This window comes from Protopterus annectens, chromosome 5.part0 (genome assembly GCF_019279795.1).
Source record: "Protopterus annectens isolate FY-2018-M chromosome 5.part0, PAN1.0, whole genome shotgun sequence".
Classification (NCBI taxonomy): Eukaryota; Metazoa; Chordata; order Ceratodontiformes; family Protopteridae; genus Protopterus; species Protopterus annectens.
The window spans coordinates 1,726,296,355-1,726,309,587 of record NC_056735.1 but is presented as its reverse complement, the minus strand read 5'-3'; the positions used below and the strand labels follow the sequence as shown (position 1 = coordinate 1,726,309,587).

Below are 13,233 nucleotides of genomic sequence, written 5' to 3'. Positions count from 1 at the left end.
GTGACACAGACTGTTCCTGAGACAATGTCATTGTTAACTTTGGTTACAGAGCACACCACACCTGGTTGCAGTTTTTCTCACATACTTGGCCACTAAAGCTCCCCAGATGACACTCCTGGGACAACTCATTAGGCTATGCATTATTGCCCCCATAGTTCAACACAACCCATATTCCCTGTAGGGAGATGTAGCACAACATATGTTTGTGGTTGTCATCCTAGTCATGGACATTGTACATCTAGGCACTGTGTAGGCACCAAATCCAGGCAGCCAGTAAGAGTTTGTTAAACTACGTGAGGGTGGAACACTGGTCCATGTGTAAACAGGAAGGTTCAGCACCTAAACGGCAACCAGTAGTTAGCGTTTCAGCTGTGGCTGAATATTTTTCAGTTAAATGAAATTGAGTTAAGCTAAATTCTTAAACATAAAGTTAAACAATAAGTAAAAAAATAAAAGATTAAAACTTAAAAAATAAAAGATAAACCTTGAAAGTGCCAGAATAAGTGTCCATATCAGTCCAGTTGTTGGGAAAAGTGAAATGACCATTATGTTAATGGTATCATGGTCATGTTAAATACAACAGATGTATAATTTAGACAAGATTTACAATGTTAAATAAGGTTCATCAGTTCAGTGGGAATAGCTGATAATAAATTAGCGTGCCATAATGGAATATTGAAAAGTTAGCTATTAACTAAACAGGGGATCTAGTGGTCCTAGTGCCATACAAGGAGAATACTGTAAGAAAAGTATGGGTATTAGAAAATTGATTAAAGAAATGGAAAAAAGTAAAACTGAAATCTGTGATGCAGGATGTAGTGATTGAATGGGAGTTTAAAAGCAAATGCGGTTTCTACTAATGTAGGAGTGGAATCGGAAAGAAAAAATATCACTGGGAAAACCATATCATTCAAAAAGCTATTTCTTACCTGTAGGTTTTTCAGATGAACCAACATTAGTTCTTTATGTTTAAGAATTTAGCTTAACTCAATTTTGTTTAACTGGAAAATATTCAGCTACAGCTGAAACGCTAACTACTGTTGCTGTTTAGGCACCAAACCTTCCTGCTTACACATGGACCAGTGTTCCACCCCCCCCCCCCAACGAAGTTTAACAAAATCTTACTGGCTCTCCAGATTTGGCACCTACACTTAATCCACCCTGTTGGAGCTCTATTATAGGTGGCAAATAATGTTCCATACACATCATCGGCCCACCCCCACTATATTATGTAAGCCATGATTGGTTAACCCGATCCAAGTGCCAAACTCCTCTCTGGTAGGTACAATTGGTCAGTTTCCAGTCTTTACCCAATTATCCTATAGAAACTAGCCACTCCTACTCACAGGGCACTTCATCCTATCAGTAACGAATATGTTTCTTGTCATAGATATGTTTCCTAGCCTCTAGATTTTCCCTCCCTTCACTCTTATGTAAGCAAGACTCAGCAAATATTTTAATTACTGTACAAGTTTCCACCTTGTGAATTACTAACTCCACAAATGGACACTCATTTCACTTACACAACCCCAGGTAGCACCTCCATTGGCAGATAAACCTACCAATTATCTTATATTTCTCTACCGATATAGTGTATCATTTGCACTTAAAGCACCCCCGACCAAGTTACACATAATACCTACTGGAACCAATCACACACATACAGTTAATCTCAGGTAATGTTCCAAAATGAATAAAATATGGTTCAATAATCAACTTGGTTCACAGTGACCCAGCCAATAGGAAAATAACTATTTTGTTTAGCAACTTTCCACAAGAATCACATTTCAAACTGATGACTGTAATATACGAGTATTAATAATATAAACATGATACCACTGTAACCTTTATAACACAGGGCTTATCTGTTTTGATTGATGCCTGTCAAATAAAGATTTTTTGTGACTTTCTGATTATTTTTTACTATTCTTACTCTTTCAAGAAAAGTATTAATTACTACACATTCTGGATTTAATAATAAAAACATTTTTCAGGGGTTATACTCTTAAGCAGGAAAAGAACAAGGAAAGCTCAAACATTTTTGAGGACTAATTTTTACAGATCCCTAACTTGGCATCATTTTCTTCACTCATGGTTTTTGCTTCAGTTATTCTGGTGAGATAATAAAGTAGCCCCACTTTATATCTTGCATTCTCTGAGTGGATGAATAAGGGTAGCTACAATTTGCACATTTCACTTTAATTAGCTCTGACTATCGTCTTTGCTGGAATTATTGAGACATTAGACACGTTTAATGTAAATCCCTACATTCTCTACTGGATTGCAAGTTGGCTATCTGACATATTTCAAGTTATGAAAGTTGCTGTTTCCCCTCTCTGAATGTAAATGTTTAATTAGCTTTGTGACACTGGTATCAGTTCTGGGTCATCTCCTGTTCAGCATTTGTTTTGCAGACATTCAACTCAATATCCCAGAAGTGTGGTTGACCAAGTTTGCTGATGATTTCAAACTGAGCACTGTTATCTGCTCATCCACTAATACAAAATAGCTCTGAAAAGGGATGAGATATGCACATACAAGGTATATCAAAAATGGTCTCAAACTAAATGAAAAAAAAAGTGTAATACAGCAGCAATTGGCTGAAAGGTTGTCTCCACCTCATTTCATGTTCACTATAACTTTAGTGATGAAAAAACACAACTTTGCAAGTTACACAGAGCAAACAAAAGCAAATGCTATATGATTGGCAGAAAACAACATCACATATCCCATATGATTTTGTTACGGAAAGTAAGTATTCAGAAGCACAATGCACATTTATATTTAGTTTTATAAAGAAGGCTCTGAGAGGACAATTGTAAGTTCTGTAGCTTTATAAGCATGCAACTTGGAGCAGACTAATGACAAGTGCATGTCAAGAACTTACCTTTTTGCATGAGTATGACTGCACTGTTTTCATTCAGTGTGTTATTAGCAACACATTCCAAGTTCCCAGTAATCTGTTGAATATCATAAACAATACTGTTGTTATTTTTGTTAATGATCTTAACTTCTTTATCTGACAGAACCTTGCCATCCTTTTTTAAATAAAATCTTTCAACATACAGATTCTCAGCTGTGCAGGTAAGAAATGTGCCATTCAATGTGATGGTGGGTGTTTTTAGTTTTTCTGCAATGAAAAAAATATAGTACATGATTATTTAAAGGTACTTTTGAAATATAAATTTAATTAGAAATCTATCATTGAAAGGTTGTAATTCTGTTTTTGCTTTATGCCAAATGTAAGATTGATGTTCACTACTTAATAAAAAGTGTGACAATCAGCATACTTTCACATCATCAAACAAAATCATAAATTATATTGATAAGAAAACATTGTAGAATATCTGTTTTGCTTCATTTAACACCAAACAATGTCTTACAAACTGAGACTTCTGAATATAAGTATTACCCCAGGAAAAAGAAAAAAGAAAACAATTGTTCCAACAATTGCTTTCTGTATTATTCAAGCTATGTTTTCAAATGCAGTTTACAAGTTTTTAAATTCACCACATGTGAAAAAAAAGTGCAGAAATTAAAATAAACAGCATGTATTAATAAAAATGGAATGATAATGGATGCTGTATATGATCAGTGGTAGAGTGGTAGAAAAGCAAGTAAGCATTATACTTAATAATACCATGCTGGTAGCAAAAGGATAGGTAATCAACAGCTTAACACCATCAACTACAAAAGCATCCTGGATGTCCACTATGTAAACTGGTCAGTAATTTGGTTATATAACAGTGGCCAATGCCATAACTGGGGAAGTCCATCTATGCAATCATTTTCCAATAACCTAAGCTATCCTTTTTTGGGTCATGGGAAAACTGTAGTCTACCCCAGCTACCAATGTACAAAAAGGTTGGAAAACCCAATCAAGACAGGTTGGTAGTCTGTTAAAGAATGCACACATGCTATGTTGGGCATACATACTCAATGTATATTTGTATTTTGTCCCATGGGCAAACACTACAGAAATATATCATCACAGGCAAGCACTATAACATTGTGAAACATAAGCAATAATATCAAAGACAAAAATGTCATAAGAAGAATAACAGAATGACAGTTTACTAAAGAAGCAGATTATGTCAGCAGCAATCACAATCAGACAAAGAGGTTTATGATTAATTGCCACTTATGGGTGGTAGCAGACACAGAACTATATTTTTAAACATTGTTAACCAGATTGTAAGAGTGCTCTTTTTCACTGGTGAATAAAAAAAAAGACAAAATGTTATATAGATAACTGCCACTTTTGGTGGTAACAGACACACCAAAGTATTTTTTAGACATTGTTAACCAGATTAATTTTGGTAAGGAGTGCTCCTTTTCACTGAAGTATTTTTGCAAAGAAGTTGACTACGTAAGGGTACAGCTTTTACATAACTTTCTGACTAACTCTAAAGCAGAGGCAGGTGGTGACTACAAAGCTTGTTGGATTGCAAGAAGCAACTGAATAGGAGGGCTGAATGGAATGGGAGGAGGGTTATATTATAGCATGTCAATGGCTATTTACCTGCATTCTCAAGAAAGCCAAACAGTTGCAGAACAAAGCTTAGTTCATAGAACCAGCACTGAATGCAATATGAAACAAACCAAGCAACGCTGATACTGAACAAGTGTTTAATAAAACACAGCTTTCAGGTCAAATAAACCCTTTGTCAATGTATAAAATACTAACACATACTAACCATATTTATACTATCAGAAATCACACAGCCATTAATTATTCAATTAAACAATCAAATACTAGTTAAGAACAATAGTTTTAAAAGCACAGGTCTCTATTTCAAACACATTTGTTTATATCTTAATACAGGTTTTAAAGAAACAGTCTGATTTAAACCCGGTGGTACATTCGCACAAGAGGCATATTATCCATTGATATTCCTTCATCTCAAGCTTATTATTTAAATCTCGCCCGCGTATATCCTTATATACTCTATCTATCACCCTAAAAGAGAATTTATGTGCATTCCCATATATATTAATATGCTTGGCCAGGGAATTAGTATCAATCTTTCTCCTTATTTCTGAGTGGTGCTCAGTTATTCTTTCATTCAGTTTTCTGGTTGATTTTCCAACATAAAATACCTGACATCTTTTACAGGTAGCCAGGTATATTATATTCTTTGTAGCACATGTTGCTGAACCAGAAAATATATAGCTTTTTCTAGTTGTTGGATGTTGAAAAATATTATTTTTATTAATGACATCACAACAGCTACAGTTGTAACAGGGAAGGGTATCTAGTTTAACTGCTGTTACCCCACCATTCTTGATTCACATTTATAACATAACTTCTGTTTTAAATTCTGACAATTTCTATATGAGAAACTAGGTTTTATGCCAACTATCAGACATAACTCAGGTAAAGATGTCAATATATACCAATTGTTATTAATAATCCTTCTTACCTCAGAAGTAGCTCTATTATATGTTGTGACAAACCGTAGCTTACCTATATCTAAATTTGTATTAATAATTACAGAAGATGCTTCCATTGTGTTCATAGAGAAATAAGGTTTTGTATTGTCTTCCCTGCAGCCCAGAACATACTCAATTTCCATATCCAGGGTCTCATTGTTATAGCCCCTCTCTATAAATTCATCCTTCAATTCCTGCATTTGTTTCTTACATTCTTCTATAGAGGTATTAAGTCTACTAATCCTAACAAACTGGGCTTTGATGACACTCTTAAACACATGTGGGGCTTGCATACTGCTTCGATGAAGAGATTTATTCCTATGTGTAGGTTTTTTATAAACAGTAGTTTGAATTTCAGTCCCATCGAATGAAATTCTCACATCCAGAAAATTAATACTAATCTCTGAATATGTCATAGAGAAATGTAAAAAATCAGTGCTGTTATTCAAATAGTTCAAGAATACATCTACTTCTTCCCTACTACCATGCCAAACAAAAAACAGATCATCCACATATCTCTTAAAACAACTAATATTCTGAGAATATTGCTGTGGGCCATGATATATAAATTCAGTCTCCCACTTATCCAGTACTAGATTGGCATATGTATTAGCAATGGGAGTACCCATTGATATGCCAGATATCTGATGGTAAATTCTTTCATTAAAGACAAAATAATTATTATCTAGTACTAACTGAAGTAATTCACATATAGTTTCACTGAATCTACCAGAACATTGCCCATTTTTTACTAGAAGTCCCCTTATGGCATCTACACCATAACTATTAGGTATAACAGTAAAAAGTGACCGAATATCAAGAGTCACCATCAAGAACTTATTTGTAATACCAAGAGATTTGTATGTCCTAAACCAACTAGAAAAACGTTTTAAAAAATCAGCAGTATCCCATATATAACTGTTTACATATAGTAGTTGTTTAGACAATACATTCTGTAAATATACTGAAATGGGCTCTGTAGCCCATCCCCTCTGAGATACAATTGGTCTCATGGGGGGTGGGGGGGATTCCAAATTTTTATGGACCTTCAGTAGCCCATATAAAATAGGTAGTTTGGGTTGTGCTACAGTAAAATATTGATAGAGCTCTATGCTAATGTCATTCATCAGCTGTAAATCATATATCATTGTGTTAATAACACTCACAGATTTATACACATCATTACTACTTACACATTTAAAACTTTCATCAGCTAAGAATGAAGACATACTATTAAAATACATTTGTTTATCCATAACAATAACAGCACCACCTTTGTCAGCTTCTTTTATAACTATGTTATCATCCTGTATTAGTTTTTTCAAAGAAGTACATTCATCAATAGTTAAATTAAACATCTTTCTGAAAGAGCATTTATTATACACTTCTCTAATCTACCTTTCACAAATAGTAGAAAAAGCAACAACTACAGGGTGGCTATTTGGTATAAAGACTCTAGAACATTTACATACATTACTTTGTAGTGTCTCCTATTGTTTAAATATAAGCTTTAAATCTAAATTGTGAGCAAAGAGCGTCAAATCTGTTAATATGGAACTTAAACCATCCACAGCACAGGGAATGAATTTCAGTCCCTTATTTAGCAATGTTAAATGAGATAATCTAAGCTCTATTCTAGATAAATTAATGACAGAATTCACATTAACAGTACCTTTCAAGGAAGTTATTTTTGAATTCTGAAGTTGCTTCACCTTCTTCCTCTTTTCCTTTGTATTGAATGACCTCTGGCACATTTACGTTTCTTCACCACAACCTGTTCTGGTAGCTTTGGGCGTACAACCATTTGTTCTGTTTAGAAAAAAAAACACCTCAGTGGACAGAGAGTTCATTATCACTTGTGGGCAAGTCTCCATTGCCGACATTGATGACGTTGATGGTGTTTCATTGGTTAAACTAGCCGTCAATCCATTTTGTTGAAGCTCATTGCAATCAGGTTGTATATTGTTCTGTTGCACAGAATTTAAAGGCAAAGTGACATCATCCAGTTCATCCAAACAGGTTGCTTATTTGAGACAGAAGTGACATTCTTAGCAGTCTCAGAATTGCATTTTATTTTCGGACAGGCAAAAATCTGGCCATTACTGTAATCATTAATGTCTCTGTTCAACTTATGCCTTTTAGCTTTCTCAAAGCTCTCATCCAGTTTAGAGAACTTTTCAAGCAATTTAACATAGTTGGATACATATTTAGAGAATAAACTAGATGCAGAAATATTATTCTCTAACTCACGTATCTCAGTATGTAATTCTGTTTCAATCTTGACAAAAAAGTAATTCATAAGCTTCATATACTCTTAACCAAGCTCTAAATTCATTTCTTGCCACTATTGTAATAAGGCAGGATACAGATTGGCGTATGAAGGCATTTTCAAAATCCTCAAGCCACGAGGTACTATGCCCAACTCCAAATATGCCAAAAAGTAGTAACGTTGCCACTGTAGTGCCTTAAACTTTCTTACTTTCTTCTCAACAGTAACAAATTGATACAGATAGTTACATTCATTGTCACTCTGTTGTGAAGGTTTAATTTGAGGAATACCAGTTCTTTTAGTGCAGTCCAAAAGTGGATCAGAAGACAGAATCAGGATCTCTTGTAGTTACAACTCATTTGCAGCAGGCTGTGTTGTAAAATTAAATGGTGGTAGCAGACACACAGAACTATATTTTTAAACATTGTTAACAAGATTGTAGGAGTGCTCTTTTTTCACTGGTGAATAAAAAAAAGGCAAAAAGGTATATGGATAACTGCCACTTTTGCTGGTAACAGACACACCAAAGTATTTTTTAGTCATTGTTAACCAGATTAATTTTGGTAAGGAGTGCCCCTTTTCACTGAAGTATTTTTGCAAAGAAGTTGACTACGTAAGGGTACAGCTTTTACAGAACCTGCTGACACTAACTCTAAAGCAGAGGCAGATGGTGACTTCAAAGCATTTTGGATTGGAAGAAGCAACTGCATAGGAGAACTGAATGGAATGGGGGGAGGGTTATATTATAGCATGTCAATGACCATTTACCTGCATTCACACAAGTCACTTCCATCCTCCAAATGCCTCAGTAACTATAAATGTTAACCAGTTTACTGACTGTATATACCATGCAAGTCAAACTGTGATCAACAGGTCTCATCTTAGGTGAATTGGAGTCTACACAAAAAAATTGCATAGCGCCCCCCCATTGGACACTGCCCACCTTCACCCCAAGTGCCCCTCCCATATTTTTCCTATATACAGACCTCCCACACATCAGACATATTACTTCCTTCTCATTCTTTTTCACACTTTGTGTTGCTGTTCAGCTGTTTTCTCCCTGCTTTCAGCACACCTTACCTGATCAAAACAGCATTGAAATAACTGTGGAGAAAGTAGCTGAATTAAGGTGAGTGTGTATTAGGCCCCCAGCAGTAATAGATTATAGGTTTCTGGATGCTCTCTGGTGCATTTTAGAGCTTTATTTCCAACCTTTTGTTCCATTGATGGCATAAACAAAAATAATGAATAAGGAAGGAAATTTAGACATTTTAACGTCTTTGTTGTGTTAACTGATTTCACACAAATACATACTAGTTCTGCAATGCCAGCTGGAAAGCAAGAATACAGACTGTTTAATATGAGCAAAATACAACAGGGTCAGTCACTTCTATCCACTGAGAAACCCCATACCTAGCAATTCTAAACATGTCATTGACTCCATATACCTCAGATGTCTGATACAAATATTGGCCAGAGTAACTTATTTCAAGTTTGTTTCACACAATGATAGTCACAGTAAAGTATTCTAGCTTATTTCAAACTTATATAGTTTGTTCCTAAAAAAATTACAATGATTACACAACTTGAGGAAATGACCTCAGTGTCACATAGATTCACTTTAATCCACAAAAAGTCCCCATGCCCAGCAATTATAGCCACTTTGTTCACTGCATACACCCTGGATATCTGAATGTCATCAAAATGAATTATAAAAAAAAAAAAAAAAAAAATATATATATATATATATATATATATATACATATATATATATATATATACATACATGTATATATATATATATATATATATATATATATATATATATATATACATATACATACATATATATATATATATATATATATAAATATATACATATATATATATATATATATATATATATATATTTTTTTTTTTTCAGCATTTCAGCTCACTGCTGCCAGAAGCACACAGTCATTCCACTGCAACCGCTCCCACAGATTTGACACCAGTTACAGCAAACCTGTATGCTATGTGCATAAATACATAAACAACAAAAATATAGTAATATATTTCAGATTGCTACAAGCATATAGATAATCCATTGCAGCCCTCTGCACACACATAAACAGACACACAAAGATACAAACACAGACACACACAAGCACACACACACACCAGCACATGCGCATGTTTGCATAATATATGAGATAAGCAGACAGATTGGATAAAGTAAAACAACTGCAGGATCCAGTAGGAAGACTGTTACCTTCTAGTGTTTTTGAATTACTGAAAATAACATTATTGTTACTCAGGTTTCTAAGACTTCTACAAAATGTGGTTTCTGGAAAGTCATAGATCTCTGGGAAAGTGTACCATAAAAATATCAGCCAGACAAAAGCAATTATTTCTTTTTTTCTTCCTTTTTTTTCTTCCCAAAGCTGATCATCAGCTGCTACCAGGGCCTTGCTTCATCCTCTTTGTCTACTGTGCACTCCTTTCTCATATCCAAACATAACAGACCCAAAGTTAGGACCAATGAGGAGAATGAGACTTCTGGTGCAGCATCTTACTGCTGCCAATGATAACTTGTTTGGTTTTATCTCTTAGCTTTCCCCATGCAATCTGTTCACATCATGTGGCAATAAGGACACTAGCATATCATTTTCCCTACTGGTGGCTGAGCCAATGCCCCCCCATTCTCCTTAGAGCAATGCTCCCTCTGCATCCTCAACCTCCAACAGGGATCAAACCGAAGGTGTCAAATGGCATGTGCTCCCTCCCAGGATGGGTGTGTCCTTCCTTCTCTTGTTAGCACCTCTGATACCCAAGCCATTAAGTGAAACTTGGTCATATGGACTATAGTCATGGCTTTATTATTTTATACCATTATTGGTATTAATATTGGCAGTCAAAAACAATCACTGTTATAAAAAATGTTTGTATTATATTAATACGTAGCAGTAGAGGGCATAGACATATACACAGACAAACTAGGATTCTGAGTAGTATATCTGAGATGGTACAGCAGCCATACCTCTAGTTATCATTTTGTAAGATATTTCACATTTTCAAAAAGTACCCAAAGAAGTCCAGTACACTGCGGTGGGGGTGCTGCGATAGCATTGTCATCTCACAGTTAGACGTTGCCCGTTCGATTCTCAGTTAGAGCATCTTCTGTGTGGCGACATGCGTGAACGGGCATTCCTTCGTTGAAGGTTGTGCATTAGGCCCAGCAAGCCAGCACATAAAACTCTACTGCCAATCATTAGCGGACCGGAGTTCCACTGTGGCGACCCCTAACCGGGAAAAGCCGAAAGACACAAACAAACCCAAAGAAGTCCAGTGAAGATTACACTTCCAGATGCAAACAGGGGAGGAGGACTAATTTAGTAATTTGTCTCCTAGTGTTGTCAGTAAAGTTTCTGATAGCCCTATGTATCATAACAAATTTGCTGCAAGATTTTATAGTGTTATTGTATTTATATGTAGGGTGCAGCTCATGATTTGGTCTGGTTCAGATGTAAGATATTAGACAAGTGTGAGCAACTCTGTTCTGACACACACACACACACACACACACACACACACACACACACACACACACACTGCCCCCCCACACACAAATATACACACAGACACATACATTACTCCCCCCACACACATACACACACACACATTGAGAAAATGATCCACCACTATCTATTCCACAGTTCTACTGTTAGTGTTTTCCTCCTCTTGTAATCATATTTGAGGAAGATAGGTTAAGGTTGAACATCTGGTATGTAAGTGTATGTGTAAAACCATTGTGCCAGGACAGCTGATTCTGGTGCATGCCAGGATTCCCCTTTACCTTCTTATCGTTATTAGCATTCATTTGGTCTAAGTCAGGTTATGCCTTTTGCACCTGCCCACTCACAAATGGTAGATTTATTCTTGCCCACTTGGTGGTTGGCAATCCTTCTAATTCTGTTATCCTCTCACAGACAACCAAGACTGCCTTTACATTGTCAGTGATGTTCATCTTCAGCAGAAAATAAGTAGCCCTTATGGTTTGCATTCTAGTCCAATTAGTGTCATGCTGAGAGTACTTCTTTCAACCAGGGCCCTGACTTTCTGTTGCTGATGCTTACAATCAAAGCCTGCTCAACAATACTTTGCTTTAGCCTCAGTTGCATCAGTCTTATTTGTTTCTTGATGTTGGTTGTTTCTCTCTAGGAGGCTCTGTTTGTGGCAGTAGTGCTATGATAAATGGGCTCCATTACTTTTTCCCTTTTTTTGGTGTTTGATTCGTAACAACTGATTTATCCCACAAGTAATTCAAGAAGGTTCACAGTCTTTCCAAAATATTTTTTCTGGAAAAGAAAACTGCTGCCACAGTTCTAAACTTCAGTCTTTGACACCATATATAGCAAATTGCTAATTACAGATTCAGTTTCAAGTTAATATCTAGTATTTTATTTCAGAGAAAACTCAACAAAAATAGCTGTCATAGATTCTGCCTTTCTGAGTCAACTAAAAAATATCTAAACAGTTTAGTTGTTAACATTTCTTTAAAGCAGCACATACTTAAAATTAGTTAGAGCAGAATGTATACTTAAAACTAGTTTCTCAAGTGTATTCATTGTTTCGATTGTAAGTATAAGCTGAGTAAATTCCTCAGCACAAACATTTGTTTACAGCTTGTATCAAATACCAGTTGGCTGCATTCATGACAGGCAGTCATAGCTTCTTTATGTCACAAGCAAGCTGAATCCACAAAATAGCAGCTTCAGATTAATAGCAGAGCATTCAGCTCTAGAAGCTGCCAAAGAAAAAAGCCAGTAATGATTATTTATCCCTCAAAATGCAATACAGCAGGTCATGCTCTGCCATTTGAGAATCACACACATTTTCTTATGCCTGATTTCATTACAGCCTTCATTTTAACCCGTGGGATATGACCACATCCGTTGGATATGACTTCCACCTTGGAGATTTCCCTTTTAATTGTCTGATATACCCATTCTGGCAGATTAGACCACATATTGTACACTCCAGAAGAAGAGAGGGGAAGACGTCTTTCAATTTCCACACACATTCTAAGACAGCAGGGCCGTTGAGTTTTTTCCCTTTCCTTTTAAACTTTTTATTGACAAATCCATTCTGGTAGTTTAGGCTACATACAGTCTATGAAAACAGGGCTGAGGAGGATTTTCCTTGTTAACTCTTGACAAATTCAGTCTGAGAGCTTAGACCACATAGACTCTAAGAGAAATTGGATGAAATATCTGCCAGCTGACTAAAAAACTTTTCACAATATCTATTCATCTATGCATCCATTTTTTTTGGTTGCTTATCCTGGTGAGGCTAATGGGGGTAGAAAGGTAACAAAGCCAGACTTGCCTTTGCTATCACCAACAACAGCTTCCTGGGCACCTTGAGGATGTCCTGGTTATTATGAAGCCATCTGAGAGACATAGACTCTCTAGCATCTCCTGTCTATGTTCCATGGCCTCCTGTCAGTGGGCTGTGCCTGGTATAGCCCACTGAGAGAAGGCTAGTAGGCT

General features: G+C 35.9%; 1 protein-coding gene across 2 annotated transcripts in view; it reads right to left on the bottom strand.

Moving 5' to 3' along the window:
• CD2 (CD2 molecule) overlaps nucleotides 1-13,233 on the bottom strand; it is a 432,951-nt gene that overhangs the window by 171,242 nt on the left and 248,476 nt on the right. For both annotated transcript variants that reach the window (XM_044071520.1, XM_044071519.1), the window contains exon 3: nucleotides 2,888-3,130. In XM_044071520.1, the coding sequence (XP_043927455.1) occupies nucleotides 2,888-3,130 (243 nt within the window). The remainder of the gene's footprint in view (nucleotides 1-2,887; nucleotides 3,131-13,233) is intronic.